The 19045-nt window shown below is 40.5% G+C and overlaps 4 protein-coding genes across 5 annotated transcripts; 2 read left to right on the forward strand and 2 right to left on the reverse strand.

The window, feature by feature from the left end:
* Window positions 1–5187: 5187 nt before the first annotated feature.
* LOC141613073 (uncharacterized) lies at window positions 5188–5805 on the reverse strand. The gene has a single exon (XM_074431810.1). The coding sequence runs from the start codon at window positions 5803–5805 to the stop codon at window positions 5188–5190; it is 618 nt and encodes a 205-aa protein (XP_074287911.1).
* Window positions 5806–6504: 699 nt separating this feature from the next.
* On the forward strand, window positions 6505–11991 carry LOC141611347 (serine/threonine-protein kinase PEPKR2-like). Of its 2 annotated transcripts, none has more exons than XM_074429870.1 (4): window positions 6505–6859; window positions 6980–7982; window positions 10300–10596; window positions 11381–11991. In XM_074429870.1, the coding sequence occupies exons 2-4, from the start codon at window positions 7265–7267 to the stop codon at window positions 11740–11742; spliced, it is 1377 nt and encodes a 458-aa protein (XP_074285971.1). In that variant the 5' UTR covers window positions 6505–6859; window positions 6980–7264; the 3' UTR covers window positions 11743–11991. The 2 variants fall into 2 exon arrangements, with proteins under 2 accessions (XP_074285971.1, XP_074285972.1); XM_074429871.1 differs by having other exon boundaries at window positions 6695–6859; window positions 7252–7982.
* LOC141611348 (uncharacterized) lies at window positions 8586–9363 on the reverse strand. Its single transcript, XM_074429872.1, has one exon. The coding sequence runs from the start codon at window positions 9263–9265 to the stop codon at window positions 8813–8815; it is 453 nt and encodes a 150-aa protein (XP_074285973.1). The 5' UTR covers window positions 9266–9363; the 3' UTR covers window positions 8586–8812.
* A 1707-nt stretch (window positions 11992–13698) lies between the features above and the next one.
* On the forward strand, window positions 13699–17254 carry LOC141611349 (root phototropism protein 3-like). Its single transcript, XM_074429874.1, has 4 exons — window positions 13699–14084; window positions 14467–14536; window positions 14951–16225; window positions 16343–17254. Exons 1-4 carry the CDS (start codon window positions 13972–13974, stop codon window positions 16895–16897), a joined length of 2013 nt encoding a protein of 670 aa, XP_074285975.1. The 5' UTR covers window positions 13699–13971; the 3' UTR covers window positions 16898–17254.
* Window positions 17255–19045: the final 1791 nt, after the last annotated feature.

Consider the following 19045-nt stretch of genomic DNA (forward strand, 5'->3'; position numbering starts at 1 on the left):
GGCATTGGATCTTTCCTCTTCCTTGAAGGAGGAGGACCCTCCACAACGGTGACCTCCTCTTCTTCGATATTGACAACCACCACCTGCTCCTTTTGGACTTCGGGGATCGAAGATTGAGCTGGAGTCGACGACGTGGCCATCGTAGACGTTGTCTTTGGTGTTCGGCGCGGCACACGTCCGCCAATCCTCGCTTGAGCCGCCGCCACATCCAGGGCCTTCAACTGCTGCTCCATAAGTTCGTTAGGGGCCGGTCTGCGATCACGCGGCTCAGCCTTAGGATGCAGCTCGACAACTTTCCCGTCCTCGTCAAGACCCAACTTCTCGAGGATCTCCATAGACAGATCCTGGCCAAACCGGTCTGCAAGAAATAAAGCAAGAGTTAAACAAAAGAAGTAAAACCAAGATTCGAATACAGAAACCTAAAAGCAAAGGTGGGCCTCACACCGACCTTACTCACCCTGGCGAAGGGCCGGTATGAGGCCGACGCGGCAAAGCGGCTCGTCCTAAAGAACGATCTGCGTCGGGGGCATCCATCCCTTTAGCGTGCCATCCTTCTCAGCCTCAAACAGCCTCATTGCCCTCTTTTCGTCCTCATTAAGATAGACCTTCAAGGCGTCCATCTTAATTTTATTACGGGAGACGTATTTTTCATACTCCCCCTACTCTCGCACCGCAAATTGACGCGGCTCTGGAATGACCGAGGCAGTGGGTAATCCTCCGGCACCTCGACGTACACCCACCGCCCCTTCCAGTCCTTGCAAGATGACAACTTAGAAACGGTAACGTAACCCGGCTCCGTCTGAACGCTGTACCACCCCGGGCCGCCTAGGGTGGTCTGCCGCAGATGATGAAGCCGGCGGAACAGGTTAACCGTTGGAGCCTCCCCTTTAAAGAGACAGAGCCATACGAAGCTCACAATCGTCCTAATGGCCAACGGATGCAGTTGCGCCACGGCGACGTTCATAGCTTTGATTATGGCAGCAACGTGTACATTAAGAGGAAACCGGAGCCCATACTCCAGGTGTCTGATGTACACGCCGACACAGCCTTCAGGAGGGCAACAGACGGCCTGATCACCCTCAGGGACAACTATTCTATACTCCCTGCCGAAGGAGTAATGGTTTTCAAAAAGATCGGGCCCAGAACAAGAGGCGAATTTATTTGTCCAAACACGATCAGGATTGATCGAGCAGGCGCCGCCGTGATCCAAGAAACGCGGCCTCTTCGAACCATATGGGGTCGCCTCATCATCATTATCATCATTATCATCTTCATCAGAAAAACCCTCCAAAAATTCATCAGCAATTTCCGGAGAAGGCGACTTGGGACCCCCAAACTCTATCGGGGTGGCAGCCAGTGGCTCCTCTTCATAAGGACGCGACGGTTCGCCCCCCGGCACAGAGGTACTGGGTCCGGCATCAGTAGAAGACATGTTGACAACAAATAATTAACAAGTAAAAAGTTGGAAAAATTTGTTTGATTACCTTGGAAAAAGTGCTACGCCGAGTAACGCTTTGAAGACTAGAAAGAGAAAGAAACTCTTCGAAAAAAACTAGAGAGAAGAAATTTTTTGAAAGAATGAAGATTGTGCGGAAAATTGAGGGACACACTGCTCTATTTATAGAAGCAAAGCCCATTCAATTGACCAATCAGGGCAAAGCCCATGAAGCGTCCACCAACCGACACCAGGACACGTGTCACGCATGCAGCCACGGAATGTCAATCGACACAACAGTTACCAAACTTCTTTGACACGCTCCTTGGTATGTACTTGGAAACCGGCCAGCTGATCAACCAAGCTTGACAGCACCGGCCGGGGGCAATCAAAAGCACGCGGCACTCTCAAACCTTGGTCTCGGCCAGCGCCCTTTCCTTTTCCACATTGGATGTCCATTACACAACCATGTGGAGGGGGGATATGGTACGGTCTGAACAGAACCAAGGGAACAGAGTCAAGCCGAAGAAGAAGAAGCCGATGGAGAAGTTCAAACATGCGCAGAATATACGCTCAACACGCATCGGAGCCCATACCACGGCATAGACTACGCTGGGGGCAAATTGATGGGGCATATTCTGCACCCGCTGACCGAGTCAACATATTGACCAAGGTCAAAGATAAAAGACAACAAGAAGGACGGCCTAGCCGACGAGGCATGCCGGCCTGTCACTTAGGTCTCGGCTCCGGCAACTAGCCAGCCGAGAGACATATCCGTGTACTCACATCCAGTCCCCTCGGCATGAAGTCAACCAGGCCTGCCGGCTTGCCATGAGTCACCCGGCCGAGGGTAGAACAGTCTTTCCACCTGCTCTGCCACTTGGCCACTACGTGACAAAAGATGAAAGTCTATAAATACTCCACTTCTCTCAACGAGAAAAGGATCCGAAATCTATCACAAATCAAACCTAAAACCACATAATCTGGTATAAACTCTCTTATCTCTCTACAATATACTTCGCCAAGTAACATACAACTTATCTCTCTAAGTTTACTGACTTGAGCGTCGGAGTGAGTACACTCGGCCCCAAGCCGAGTCCTCAGTTTGTTTATCTTAAACAGGAAAGAGCGAAAGGAAGAGTCAAGCAACGGCATCATTCAACAAGCTCACGTGGTAACAACACTGCTCCGAAATTACACCCGGAACAGCTTTATTGAAGTACAAGTAATATTTTAACTAGGAAACACTATTTTTGCAAAATTAATTATTTACTCTTTAATAGGGATTTTTATATCAAATGAACCTTTGTTTTGATTTATATTGCCTGAATTTTTTACATTTACTTTTGCACAAATGTTAAGAAAGTGCAAATAAGTGGGGTATCTACTCTTTTTATATGTTGGATTAGCAAATTAACAATTTTACTGTCACAATCACTAAAGAAGGGTAATAATAGGGAAAGTTTAGTCATTTAGTAGATTAAAGGATGTCCATATAAGGAAACCTAAACAATGAAATGGAACGACCCAAAACGGAATACGTAATGAACACAATGGAACGAATGGTGTATAATAATATTAATATGACTTAGTACTTGCCATTTCAGATCATTGTTTCACTTCAAGTCATTTCAAATCAAGTCAATTACAGGTCGATCTTTTTGGGTAGGCTAAATATTGTTATTTGGGTCTGATCTGCGTTAGGTCAATCTGATTTTGGGTCATATTCGGGTAAGCAAGTTCAGCTCACTTTGGAGTCTGGGTCAGTTTTTCAAGGTCGGGGAGGGACGGTCTTAATTAATTTTGAGATTAATTTTTTTTTCTCAAATCAAAATAATTCAATGAGTTGATGAGAATTGTGTTGACTTGTCTAATTTATACATTTACCATTTATAATACATTTTTTTGTGATATTTTTTAAAAATTATGATTAAGATAAAATCTACCCACCAAATTATGAGACACATTTAACACTATATCTATACATTGTGGATCACATTCAGAATTTTTTTGGCTAAATGGGGTTATTTGACAAATTAATTGACATTTTGGAGTCGGTTTCAAACTATTTAGGGGGTGTTTGGTTCAACTCATAAAGGTATGAGGTATGGGTTTGGAATGAGCCAAACCCATACCAAGTGTTTGTTTGGCAAAAATAGAGGTTTCATACCCATACCTCAAACCCATGAGGTATGGGTTTCTCATACCCAAGGGGAGAGGTGGGTATGAGATTGATACCCATGGGTATCAAGTAAAAAAACGAAAAAAAACATGAAAAAAACTTAAATAGAACATTTTAAATGAAATTTTTTTTACATTTATTTGATCAACTCTTCATTTTCATGATTTTTTAATATCAAAAATAAATATTTTTAATGTTGTATTTTAGATTTTTTTAACTTTCATGAAGTTCGATCTCATTCCACCCAAAATTGAAACAAACACATGGTATGAGGAATCAAGTTCCAAACCCATACCACCCGGGTATGATTCCTGATTCCAAACCCATACCTACGCGTGAACCAAACACCCCCTTAGGACTAATGGATCCACGTTATCACATGTATTTTTTTCCGCTTTTTAGGTGAAGTCGTGAAATTACCCAGCGGCTTGTCTCCTTAGCATATGGCCAGAAATGGTGGCAACTTTTAAGAGAAAATGAAGGAATGATTTAGGTAAAGCCGTTATGCTCCTCCACGGCTTAACTAGTTGACCTAAAAGTTGTAGTAACTTCGGGAATTGCGAAAGTGGTAATTGAGCTCTATTACTTTGGCTAATCGTGAGAGTAAGCCCCCTAAGTTTAGAATGTAGTGAACTAGTGATTACGCATTTACGCCCCATTAATTGTACAAAAAGTGAAATTAAGCCCCTTACCCAAATCTCATGAGAAATTCAATACTCCCTCCCATCCAAACCAAAGATAACAGTTGCTTTATCACACTTGCCGAGGCACGTTTTGCAACGTGAATATCTTTAGTGACACATTATTAAAAATTACAAAAATTTGATATTTGTTAAATTCAACAACGGGCCTGGGCCGCACCCAAACGGAAGAGAAAGAATCCACAACGTAGGCCCAAGAGGGTTCCAGTCTAAAACCAATTGCAATAGAGGGAGTAGCCTCTTGCCTTATAAAGTGGTAATTCTTCTCCTCTTTTATCAATGTGGGACAACCCTCACATGTAAAAAAAAATTTAGAGAGAGCCGAGAGGTGTTTTCACTCATATAAAAATTGTATGTTGATTGTTGATTCGCGTTACTCATCATTTTCACCTCTATTTTAATTAAAGATGAAAACCATTTTAAATTAAGACCCTCTTCAATAAAAAAAATTGTGATACATTTATGGAATACCGTCTTTACATTTCGAGACAATGAAAATGAGGTGGGCAGTGATGGATTTACTTTTATGTTATTAATTGTTCATTTCCGTCTTTCTTAGAGCATCCATATTGAAGAAAATTGTCCATCCACTTAGATGAAAGAGAGTGCTAAGATGATGTCTTCTTCAATGTGACAACATTCTCATTGCATCCTCTTTGAAGAGGAAGACATCCCCTTGTCTTGACTCATGTGCCAAATAAGAGAGAAAATGGGTGGTAGGGACTACTTAAAAGAGAGGAAATGAGATCCTCTTTGATGCGGAGAAGAATAGGGGAAGATAATGAAAAAATTGGGAAGATTAGAAAAAATCAAAAAGAGGGAGAGGATATCATCTTTTTTTTTTTTTTTTGTAAAAAACCATAAAGGCCTTAAAATATATTACTAGCATCAAAGAGAGCTACAATACCAAACTCAGCTGGCAAATCCGACGTCCAAAAACGACTACCATGAAACCATGGCATAGCATGTGCTAACATATGTGCTAACTTATTAAAATTCCTACTAATATGCTTAAAAACAATCGACTCAAAACTTAAACTAAGCTGTCTAATTTCCTCATATATCGCAAACAATTCACTTCTACCACGTCTATTCCTATTCAAATCTTCAACCACGATCAGACAATCGCTTTCAATGACCACCTTTCTTGACTGCATCCTGATTGCTTCACGCAGTCCTAACAATATCGCTTCAGCCTCCGCCATATCTACTGCACACCCCGAGCCACGTTGCAACACCACAGCCCACTCAACCTCACCCGCCGAAGTCCGACTAACCGCTCCCAATCCCACACCTACTCCCTCCACGACCCCTGCATCCGTATTGATTTTAGACACACCACTACCCGGCGGTTCCCAGCTCCCCAGCCGGCTTCCTTCCACAATACACGATACCTTATTGTCCTGCACCGACTCCATCTCCCATATGATACCCCAAATTCTCCTCATAATCCCACCCACATCCCACCTTTCCTCCTCAAAAACCATCCTATTCCTCCTTTCCCATAAAATTGTATCTATTGAGAAGTATTCGACTTGGTGACGGGGGAGGTGTGGATAGCTGGGTATGGGATCATACACGTGATGGGGAGTATACTGTGAGGACGGGATATAGGCTGCTAGTTGAGGATGGGGCGTCGGAGGTTGAGCAGTCCGATTTTGCTAACGAAAGTTGGTTATGGAAGGCGATTTGGAAGGCACCTGTTCTCCCGCGGATTAAGGTTTTTATGTGGCAATTATGCCATGAAGCGATTCCAACGAAGGTTAACATTGCTCGTCGTCTGGGTAGTGATGATGTCGCGTGTCCTCGCTGCCATAGTGAGCGCGAGTCTTGCCTTCATGCTATACGAGGTTGTGGTTGGGGCAAGGAGATTTGGGAGGATGTGGGGCTTGGTACGGGGGTGTGGCGGGGTGTTGCTTTGGTGAGAGATTGGGTGGAGGCGACTTTGAGGGAGTTGGGGGAGAAGGAGAGGGTGTTGTTCCTTGTTACTTCTAAAGAGGATATCATCTTTAATATGGATGCTCTTAGTATCTTCCCGTAAATTCTGGCTCCGATACTGACACGGGAGGATGGTATATACTCCAAAGATACTAGTCCTAGAATAAAGAGACACCGCCCAAAATTGCCCCATTGGAAAGGCAAAAGGGGTAAAACACTAAAACCAAGACAACCAACCACCCCTTGACACCCGCGCACATTGTTCCCTTCTTCATCCATTCTTTTACTCTTTCACGGGTTTTCTCTTCTTTGCATTGTTTTTCACTCTTCATTCACTCAATCAATACTCACGGCTCACCCCACTTCACTTCACGCTATTCTTCTTCCCTACGCAATTTACTCTCCTTATTTAACCTCATCATATCACCCAACACACCTACCCCCATCTCCCTTTTCACCCTCTCCCTTCTCTTTCACTCTTCATCTTTTGTCATATCCATCTTAACATTAAAACGGTTTCATTTTTATTAATTATTTGTTCAGTGTTTTTAAGTATTGAGCTGAAAATGGGTCCTACAATTGAAGAACACTTCACTTTTCAAGGTACAATGACTAAAACCCTCTTCTTTTTTGTGGGTTTTTGATTGATTGTTGATTTATTAAAGAATAAAGAATGTAGCTTTAATTTGGGTGTTTGTTTGTGTTTTAATTGAATTTTTTCAGAATTTGATGAGGAATCAAGGGTTTTAATGCTTTGGGCTTGGTTTGATGAACTTAGATGTGGTCCTTGATGTGAAAGTTCCAATCTTTTTAATCTAATGTATGTTAATCAATAGTATTAGTTTGATTTGCTAGATTATGATGTTGATTTTGATGATAATTTTCATGGGTAATTGCTAATTTGTGATTTGATGAATGGAGTATTGATAGATAATTAGATAGGTAGAATAGTTGTAGATGGGGGTGTATTGATTTTAACTGATTGTGGGTGTTAGTGGTAGGGTTTAGATGAATTGCTTGAGTAAGAAAAGGAAGGGAGGTGAGGTTTCGCAGTCGTTGTCGAATATTAGGTCTCATGTATCTTTAGAAGGGTATCCGAGGCTAAGGAAAAGGGGTAAGGAAGATATAGTTGTAGAAGATGTCGGATTGGTCGAAACTAGGGTGAGTGGAGCTGTCACTGCCCCACCCTGTGGGAGCTTGTTAGGCTCGCCTGGTAGGGGTCTAAAGAGGAAAATAGGATGTATTGATGCTGCGACTAGAACGGGGAGGAAGAAGAAAATTGAGCAGGATTATTATCTGGGAGCGACTATTGGGAAAGGGAAATTCGGGTCTGTGAGAATGTGCTGGAGCAAAGTTAATGGTGAGGTATTTGCTTGTAAGATGTTGTCCAAGGGGGAGGATCCTGTGCATCGGGAGGTCGAGATTATGCAACATTTGTCAGGACATGTTGGGATTGTTACACTGAAGGCTGTTTATGAGGATGCTCAATCTTTTTACCTTGTTATGGAGTTTTGCTCTGGAGGAAGGTTGCTTGACCAAATGGCTAGAGAAAGGCAGTATTCCGAGCATCGGGCTGCTAACATACTCAAGGAGCTTGTTTTGGTTATCAAGTATTGTCATGAAATGGGTGTTGTGCATCGTGATATAAAGCCAGAGAATGTTCTTCTTACATCATCAGGAAGCTTGAAACTTGCAGATTTTGGACTGGCAGTGAGGATTTCGATTGGTAAGTGACACCTATACTAATCTATTTAGTATGTTGCAGTGCTAATTAGTAATTATGAGTGAGGCTTTCTGAATGTGCAAAGTCCGTTGCAAATGTCCTATTTGCAATGGATCTTTGATGTCCTCGCAAAATTTCTTTAGCTAAACTGCATTCTTTTTGTAATGAAGTATAGCTGAGAAATACTAAATTATTTTACTCCATACATAATATTGTCTATCACTCTCCGACCGTCGATTTGGTAAACAAATATAGACAGAAAATACAAAATTATTTACTCCGTACATAGTTCAATCTAACACACCCCCACAGTCGAAGTGATATAAAGATACAGCTACAAAATAAATAATTATCTAGAAATTATTGTTCAACACTTATTTCATGCATGATGTAGTGGTAGTCAGTAAATGCAATTCTCGAGTTTACGTTATGGCCCTTTCAGAAAAAGTTGATGGAGAGTGTTAAGGCCGGGAAAGTCATGTTCATTAAAGCTGCTCTTAAACCTGCTATGTAGAAAGGTACAGTTGTGTACTTGTGTACACCCGACAGGCCGACACCCTTACAACTCCATTTGCGAAAACCCTGACCCTGATATACTAGTGTAGGTTGGTGGACCACAATCATATAAATTCATTTTTTGGGTTGGAGACAAACATGAGTGCAAACAGAAGAAATGTAGCTTAGTTGACGATAGACAGGAGCTATACCCAGATCGTTCATATATGATCAGGTTGATATATTAAGTACCATAACAATAACACAAATATAAAATTTTAAAATCAGGATAGAAATGAGATAGTGTATATATCATGTAGAGCGGTAGAGGGTAGTAGCTAGGTGAGAGAGCTCTTGGATTCATCCTCCTCGGTCATAAAGGCAGTAACCGGAAAAGACTTGGTAATGCCAAGAGCAGTGGTGAAGTGTATTTGACCAGAACAAGGTTGGTCGACGCTCATCTCAGATATTGTAATCCACATGAGAAATTGCTTGCTTTTCACCCCCTTCATTTTCTTCATCCGCCCCTTTTCAACGTAACACGTGACCTCGGTTGCGTAGCTGACAAGGCTTTTGCTTCCTTCGAAATAGTGCTGGGAGGGTTTTTCTTGTTTCATCCACACGAAACCTGTGTCACGTACTCTCCCACACTCGATCAGGTCCTTCAGGGGCATTACTCCCTTTGGGAACCCTAGCTCCTCAAGCATCTCCATCGACGACTTCTTGCACGCCTCTGCCCCGCAGACGATCTCTGCCCCTGCTCGCTCATCCTGCCTGCTTCCGCTTGCCATCAATTCTATTTCTGCTTCTTTTTTAAAAATGAGATTTGTGAATGATTATGTGAGTCTAATTAAAAGCACATGTATGGGGACGGGGGTATATAACTGATCTACATGAGGGATTACTTAATACAGTTGGGTGGAAGGGAGTTGAGCTAATTAAGAAAAAAGGTTTCTATGATTGAATGCTTGTTCACCTAACATTCCTGTTAGGTAAACCTCCTTTTCCCTCACAAAATCAATTATTCTTTTTCATGCTTACAGAAAAGGTAAATTCAAGGGTATATCACAACTTATCTCATGTTAAAATTAACATCTTGTTTAATTTAATCTATATAAAAAATTAAAAACCTAGAAAAATTTGGAATATGTTGAAGGATTATTTATATAAAAGAAAAATATTTGTATAGAGGTGGTAGAAATGTCTAATATTTTCAAATCAACTAACCATGTTAGACCATGTTGTAACAAAACAACGTATTTTGTCTCTCTTGCGTTCCCTCCCCTTCCTTTTTTTGGAAAGTTGGAACATCAAATAAATAAAAGCAAGTCAAAGTTACACACTAGGGGTCGGGTTGGGGGAGTGAGTAATGGTATTTACCACATCTAAAATACACAAGTTTGTTACAAAAGAGGGGCCAGTTATTGGTGATTCCTTTATTTTCGTAACCAACTTATATCCAAATGCCCTCTCCTTTGATTTCCTGTATTCGCTTCTTAGTTGGTACATATTATGTAAGTGAAATAAATGAATTATAGAGACGAGAAAAAGAGAACTACTCCCTCTATACTTTTCATTTATGTCTTATTGTATAAGTTGTTCACATTTTTATACACTTCTCTCTTCAACGTCTCTTAAAATATACAAGTGCATATAATAAAATGTGTACTGGTATTAGTGGTATGCAATCATCTTTTACCACTAATCTTGTGATATAGGTTTCATAATTTTCCCAAGTACTTTTTAGAAGCTTTCGTGAATATCTAAATGTCATATTTAGCGAAATGGAGGGAGTATTGATATTTCCTTTATTATACTCCCTCAGGTCAGAGCTTGTCTGGTGTGGTTGGAACTCCGGCTTATGTTGCCCCAGAAGTTTTGTCGGGGGAATATTCTGAGAAGGTGGATATCTGGAGTGCTGGTGTGCTTCTTCACGCTCTTCTGCTTGGTGTCTTGCCATTTCAAGGAAGTTCTTTAGAAGCTTGTTTTGAATCCATCAAGAATGTGGATCTTGACTTTAATGGTGGCTTATGGATGTCAGTTTCCCAGCCTGCTAGAGATTTAATTGCTCGTATGCTAACAAGAGATGTTTCTGCAAGACCATCCGCTGATGACATATTAAGTAAGTTTCACACTTTCTTTCTCATTTGATGATCTGCTGCCTTCACTATATTGCTTCTAGAAAGACTTGCTACTTTTGACTCTGCACAAACTACTGTTGCTATGATTTCCTTAAATGAGTTTATATATGGTGTGGCATCATACTGTATTTCTGCACGAGATCACTGGATTTACTGTTTAAGGCTTGCTGATGTTAGCATTTTAAATATCCTGATATATATCTTTAACATCTTAGAATTCTTAGAGGATTTTTCGTGGAGGGAAGGGATGTTTTGCATACTTTTCACTTCTTCTTCTAGGCTCGATACTCTAATGTAGTAATGCCTCATAGACTCTCACTATGGTGAGTTAAGGGGAAAGAATATCAGATGTAGGCAGCTGAACCCCTATTTTTGAACATAGAGAAACTGTGTTTGGATGACCCATAGTGAAATTGGAGTTGCGATTTGTATTAACCGACTGCTGCTTCACAATACACCAAAGCGTATACCGTATAGTAGCCTTTTTGCCTTATCCTTTCATATTCTAAAACCAAAGAATAGTAAAGTTCTGGCTCCATTGAAATGGAAACAAGGTTCGATACTTATATACAGTATATATATAATCCGGAAAAATAAGGAATGTGTTTTGGAAAATACCAGATGGCTTCACCACCGAGTAATTGACCATCTTTGTTGCTCCTCTTTTCTGGATGAAACATCTGGTGGATGCCATATTGGTTTGGTTATATCTACTCGTATCTCTTAATATATCTAAACAAAACATTTATACTTGTTTTTCTTCAGAACATCCATGGATATCGTATTATGCTGATCCACCTCTGAAGACAATGACCATTAAATCGCCAAGCAAAAATAGGAGATTGTCCTCACACAACATAACTAGAAAAGTAGTGTCAGAAGTCGACAGTAACCGGGTTCAGTCGACTGGTTATCATTACGGCTGTGATGATTCTGATGTTAATAACTTGTTAACAAGTAGTTCTTGTAAGATCGAAGAGGACAGTGGATTAGTGGATTCACTTGCAGTTGCAATTTCCTGCATGAAAATTTCCGAGTCAAAGCGAGTCAGGATATGCAATTCGCCCAATCCAGTTTCACACGAGCATTCCTCTAACTTGAAGGTTAACCTATGTGCAGCCTTCTGATTAAGCTACTAGGGTTGACATAACCCATCTCTAATATCTTTACCTCAGAACTTAACAGGAATGTAAATATTGCTTATTGAAATCGCCTAAGTAACTTTGTATGATATGCTCATGACTCGTTATTTATAATTTCGTGTGTAATAAATAAGCAGGAAGTATTTTCTAATCAACAAGATTTGTGTTTACTGGAATGCTGTATAATTTTTATGTATTCTTTTAGATTCGTCAAAAGTTCTTTTTGGGAATTGACGTTTTTGGGTGTTATTGACACTTCGACAAATTATTGCCAAAAGATCAACAAAAAGTACGTAAAATAGATGTTTAAGAGAGGCAGATTATGCATTTTGGGCATTCTTAGAGTTTTTCACTAATTTTAGGGGTACCAGTGATGTTTTAAAAAAGACGAGAAGTACAATGTAAAATTCGAAAAAATTAGTGAAAGCCAGACTCATGGATGAAAGGAGCAAATACAATCAAGACCTACTGAAGTTTGTCCCCATTATCACATGATTGATTGGATTACTATGAATGAGAAAGAGGTTGCGTGGACTCTTCTGTATTGGGAACTCAAACTTATGGAATAGATTTGGCTAATATAATGGGTCAAATGCTCAGCCAGGTGACACAAGTATGGGTTATATTTTGCGATAACTTATAATCATACGGGTCATACTGCCCCACACCCGTCCTGACTTGAATAGGCGTGGAGCGGTATTTAGTTTTACGCGCCTCACTGACATTTTTACCTGTAATATCACTTCCTGTAAATTGGAACAAACTAACGTAATTTATTTTAGGTTTGAAAAAACTCGAAAAGATGATGATACATGTAGGCACAAAATATCCATCCACATCGTGTAAGTCGAATCATAAAAGCCGCCCTGAAAACAGTAACAATTTGCACACTTGAAAAAAAACCCTGATAAGGAAGTAAGGCAGGCAGGGATCAGACAAAGCCAATGCTGTAGCAGTGCCCACTCTGATAACTACTCTTGTTCCTGACAGCGAAAACAAACCCAACTCTCTCCACAAATTCATCTATCAAATTTCTGAAAGTATTCTACTCCTGATAATGTTACTGTTATGCATAATGCATGTTACTGTACTAAACAACAATATTATTATCAAATCCCGATTTAGGTTTAAAACCCGTCAGCATCAAAATTGCACTCTTGTGTCTCCTAGTTTAACCTAACTAATATAGCGGAGAGTAGGGGTGGGCACCGGTCCAAAACCGGACCGGACCGGACCGGAACCGGAATTGGTAAAATTCATGACCGACCGACCGGATTATAAAATTCGCCCGGACGACCGAAAAATCCGGCCCAAGACGGACGGACGGACCGTTGGACCGGAATTACCCACTTTTTCAATTTCGGTCCAAAAATTCCGGTTCATTGGACCGGTTTGGACCGGTTGGACCGGAATAAAAATACAATTTTAAGAAAAAAAATGAAAATAACCATAATTCCGGTCCAAACCGGTCCGGACCGGAAAATACCGGACCGGACGACCGACCGAAACCGGAAACTTGGAAAATGGTGGACCGGAGACCGGACCGGAATTTTTAATTCCGGTTCCGGTCCACTCGATTCCGGTCCGGACCGGTCCATTTTTCCGGTCCGGACCGGATTATGCCCACCCCTAGCGGAGAGTGGTAAATGGGTGGGTTAAGGACTAGGACAACACATTGGAACGTACTCGTTGGACCGCAAAAGAGGCAACTACAAACAATATATTTGCTGTCCCAAACCAATAAATTTTCTTGTGCGACTTAAAAATGGTCCGTGTTTGGATTAAGTTCGAATTTGATCATCTATTCACCGCTGTCAGAAATACTTCATACGGAGTAATTTAATTGCGCCAACAATTTAGAGCGCAATAATTTTGGTTGATTCTAACAATTCGAAGCTAGAAATTAATATATTATGGGTCCATCGGAAACAAAAAATGTTTACCCCATCATTCAACAGCCTGTATAATGCAGCAAGACTCAGACTCAGACTCATCCACAATTTGAGTCAAAAACCAATTAGAAAGACAGACAGCTTTTCTTTTTGAAGATAATAATACCAAACATTACCCATGTATTACAACTCAAAACTCTTAACATTTCATGCCAATTCTCTTGCTCATTTCTGAACTCCATTCTCCATAATTTCCATCACTTTTCCTGAGCGAAATTCGAAAAAACATCATTCAAGTTAGTTTGAGCAGAGAAGTTTGAATATGTGGGAGTCAGAAAGTGAGTGTTTTGGAGGTAATGAGTATGGTGATGAAACTCTTTCTGCAACCAAACACGGCCTTCACAATGATGGATTTGAGCAAAGAGGACAATCCTGGTATTTCCTCCAATAACTCTGTAGTTGGTACTCCCTCGGATTCTTTGGAATTGTCCCATTTATAAAAATTTCCGAGGGGATTTTAAACAATTGAGCCAATTCCAAAGAATCGGACATCAGTTTCTTGGTTTCTTTGGAATAGTCTCATTTCTCAAAATTTGCGCGGCGCGGGGATTTTGTTAAACAAATGAGGCAATTCCAAAGAACCAGACATCAATTTCTTGGTTTCTTTGGAATAGTCTCATTTCTCAAAATTTGCGCGGGGATTTTAAACAAATGAGGCAATTCCAAAGAATCGGACATCAGTTTCTTGGTTTATGGCATATATTTTTTGAAACAGATTCTGAGTGTTTTTTTTTTTTTTTTGTGTTTTCATTTCAAGGTTTGTTGCAACTGATATTCCAAGTGATTTCTTGGTCAAAATTGGTGAAGTTAGCTTCCACTTGCATAAGGTAACAAATTTATTTTTGTTGGAAATGGATCATCAGCTAGCATGTAATTATCATTCCTATAAGGATGCGTTATTCAACTTTTCATGGTATTAAATTTAGTGTGACAACTTATAACGAAATGATCATCACGGTCTGATCTCGATAATTGCATCCTAAATGCAGCCAATACTGCTTCAAAATGCGGTAGCTTTATCGCAGTTCAGTATCATAAGCTAGATTTAAATATTTAATACCATCACAGGCACTGCATGAGCGCTTGATGTTCAATGCTTTATTTCAGCCTGAAAATGTTGGATACTTGTAGCCGAGTCCAAACAACATTGTTTGTGCTTGTGAAATTATTTTTTCTCAAGAATCCCTTTTTACAAATATTAACTAACTGGTTGTTCCGTCTATTTCTTGCACAAAACACAGTATCCTTTGATTTCAAGGTCAGGGAAATTGAGTAGAATCATCTATGACACACATGATGGTAATTTAAACAAGATATCCATGGATGACATACCTGGTGGGGCCGAGTCATTCGAGCTAGCAGCAAAATTCTGCTATGGGATCGCTGTTGATCTAACAGCGGCCAACATATCAGGTCTAAGATGTGCAGCAGAGTATTTAGAGATGACAGAAGACCTAGAAGAAGGCAACTTAATCTTCAAAACTGAAGCCTTCTTAAGCTACGTTGTTTTGTCGTCTTGGAGAGACTCCATCATAGTGCTTAAAAACTGTGAGGACCTCTCTCCATGGGCGGAAAATCTCCAGATTGTTCGGAGGTGTAGTGAGTCGATTGCTTGGAAGGCTTGTGCAAATCCAAAGGGGATTAAATGGAATTATACAGGGAGACCTTCAATGGTTGCTAGCCCAAAGTGGAATGAGATGAAAGACATGAGTCCGAGTAGCGCGAGTCAAGTCCCTCAAGATTGGTGGTTTGAGGACGTGTCTATCCTAAGGATTGACCATTTTGTCCGAGTTATAACTGCCATTAGAGTCAAGGGAATGAGGTTTGAGCTCATCGGTACTTCAATCATGCATTATGCATCAAAGTGGTTGCCGGGAATAGGAAACATTACGGAAGAAGTCAGCAGTAGCAGCAGCAGCAGCAGTAATAGCGGGAGTTGGAAAGGGGGGCTTCACTTGACAGCTTTGGGAATCACAGAAAACCCGGAAACCATTAAGGCCAAGGATCAAAGAATGATCGTTGAGAGTCTCATAAGTATAATTCCACCTCAAAGAGACTGTGTTTCTTGCAGCTTCCTCCTGAAGCTTCTCAGGATGGCTAACATGCTTAAAGTGGCTCCTGCATTGGTGAACGAGCTTGAAAAGCGCGTAGGAATGCAGTTTGAGCAGGCAACATTGTCGAACCTTCTTATACCATCGTACAGTAAGAGTGAGACGTTGTATGATGTGGATTTGGTTCAGAGAATCCTAGAGCAGTTTTTAATGCAAGAGACGACTGAATGTGCAAGTCCTAGCAGGAGAGCATACTTGGACAAGAGTAGCTACGATGAGAGCCAACAAGGGGATGCTTCTAATGCTAAGATGCGCGTGGCTAGACTGATCGATAGTTACCTTACAGAGATTGCTCGGGATAGGAATCTTTCACTCACCAAGTTTCATGTTCTGGCCGAGGCTCTTCCTGAATCTGCTAGAACTTCTGATGATGGCCTGTACCGAGCAATTGATTCGTATCTCAAGGTATTTCAGCATTAACTTACTGAATTTACTGAATTTGGAGTTAAACAGCAATGTGATCAGAATTTTTACACGAATAATGATACTCAAGATTCATATTTGTGTATCTAAAACCTGCAGGCACACCCTACACTATCAGAACACGAGAGGAAGAGGTTGTGTCGCGTAATGGACTGCCAGAAGCTGTCAATCGACGCCTGTATGCATGCTGCTCAGAATGAGCGCCTTCCCCTTAGGGTAGTTGTTCAAGTCCTCTTCTCTGAGCAGGTCAAGATAAGCAATGCAATAGCCAATAACTCATTGAAAGACTCGTCAGCAGAAACTCAGTACCAGCCGATGGTCTCAAACCGGAAATCCCTGCTTGAAGGGACCCCACAATCATTCCAAGAAGGGTGGACAACAGCAAAGAAAGACATAAATACCCTCAAATTCGAGATAGATAGTGTCAAGACTAAGTACATTGAGCTACAGAGTAAGATGGTGAGCATGCAGCAACAATTTGACAAGTTGATTACCAAACCGAAACAACATTCAACATCGGGTTGGGCTAGTGGGTGGAAGAAGCTTAGCCGGCTTGGAAAGACGAGCAATTTGGAGAATGATGATGGGTCTGATCAGCCGCCACCAGAACAGACCAGGAAAACACCTAGAAGGTGGAGGAACTCCATATCTTGATCATAGAAGGGAAAATGTATTACTCCGACTCCTCATTTTTTGAGCCAATACTCATGTCCAACACGAAACTCAAAGATATGGGTACGGGATTTCTACTCGACATTTACTAGTCTGACATTTCTTCTAATGAAGCTAAAATGGAAGCTTGCATGGCAATAGTGGAAGTAAAGACGAGTATATGAAGCATAGAGCATGAATTACGGATTTACAGAGTATATGATTTTAAATCTTGTGTCTCGAAGATCTTTCAATTCCATTTCATTAAAAAAAAAATCTACATTTTTCATGTATTTATTATCAAATTTTGTTTAAAACATTTGTCAATATACATATAGGCTATATCATCATTTTGAAACATCTCGAGTCCAAGTGATACAGTGTCGTGACCCAAAATTAATACCGCGCCTGACAAATTTCCTACTGTTCTGATGCATGAGTATGGGACAATAACATATCAGACCGCACAATACTAGAGTGGGTTCCTGAACTTTGATCATTTGTTTACTGCCTCGGCAATTTAACTTATTTTTCCTGACATAATTGCACCGAAATAAGTATATACTCATTGAATTCCAGGTTTCTTTGGCAGCACCTTAATACACTACATGTGATTCAAGTACTTGTATTATTTCTAGCAGATTTGTTAGTTGGAGCAATGAAGGACATTAAGGCTATGGGCTCCTTCCAAACTCAGCACATGCTCCGCTACCAGGATGGCCCATATCACATTGCACTGTCGCCACTCGCCTGATATGCTACCCATGATCTAGGTTCAAGACTCGGCAGTATCAAAACTGCTGTCTCGACTCATTTTACCTTGAAAATAATAATGGAAATCATAACAAGCAAAGGGATATTTTATATTGAGCTGTCAGCGCGGCCTGCTTTAGCTGAGGCCGAGCCTCGGATCAAACTAAGTACATACTATGTCAGTATCATCCAGTGCCTATGTAAAAGGTTCATGCTGTAAAAAAGGGTCAAATGTATGTAGCCAACTAGGCAATCTCAACCAAAATGAGAAAACGATTGGAACAGAGAGGGTATATGGTGAACACAATCATTTGCACTACTTTTGTGAATATAATCACTCTTTTTTTCCCCTAAAACAACAAATGGAAGAAACAAATTAATCGGTCTGAACAATCGCTGAAAAAGAGACATATTATCCATAAAATCTTTCTCAGGCGTGAGCCAAGAGGTAAGCCATGGATATAGGGCAAGACCCTAATCAAGGAAGGCAGGTGCATAAGCATAACTGCATACCTAATCTAGGCCCTCACCCATGACGAAGCTAGGATAAAATAATAACAGGGACCGTTTTTTGTTTTTTTGGGAGTTTATTTTCGTAGTACGATTTTTATTCATTAATACTTTTTTTATCAAATGAAATATAAAAGTTTTTATATCAAAATTCGAAATATTACTTGAATATAACACTATAAGGAAAACAAAGGATACTAACGGACAAAATCCGTCAACAACAACCGTTATCCGTCAGAAATGCGGATTTCTAATGGTTTTTCCGTCAAGAACACGTATCCCTACGATTCGTCACGAAAAACGTAATCCTAACGAATTTTCCGCCAGTAATTTGCATTTTTGACAGACTACTAACGACCCTTGTGGAAACAATTCTACTCAATATGTGACCATCCTCACTAATACACTACAAAAAAAACTCAGAAAACTGACGGAATTTGGAGTCCGTCAGATATTTAAAAATACTGACGGATTTGTGACGGATATTCCGTCAGTATTCTATTCTTGATGGAATATCCGTCAGCATACGTCAGACTATACTGGCGCGTTAAAAAATCTAAAGGTGCCATTATATCTTGACGGAAAATCCGTCAGTAAAGTTTCAATAACTGACGGATAATCCGTCACATGCCTCCTTTCAAATTATTACTCAAACGGCAATAATTGAAAGAAAGCTTCTGACGGAATTTCCGTCAGGAAAGTCAAAGAGACGTTGACTTTCCTAAATTCCGTCAGTATATTTCCCTCAATTATTGCCCAAACAACAATAATTGAAAGAAAGATCTTGACGGAATTTCCGTCAGGATACCGTGTTTTTCAGGACTCTCCAAAAACACGGTATCCTGACGGAAATTCCGTCAGGACTTTCTTAAATAGAATCACAGCCGC

The sequence above is a fragment of the Silene latifolia genome, chromosome 11 (assembly GCF_048544455.1).
Source record: "Silene latifolia isolate original U9 population chromosome 11, ASM4854445v1, whole genome shotgun sequence".
Lineage (NCBI taxonomy): Eukaryota > Viridiplantae > Streptophyta > Magnoliopsida > Caryophyllales > Caryophyllaceae > Silene > Silene latifolia.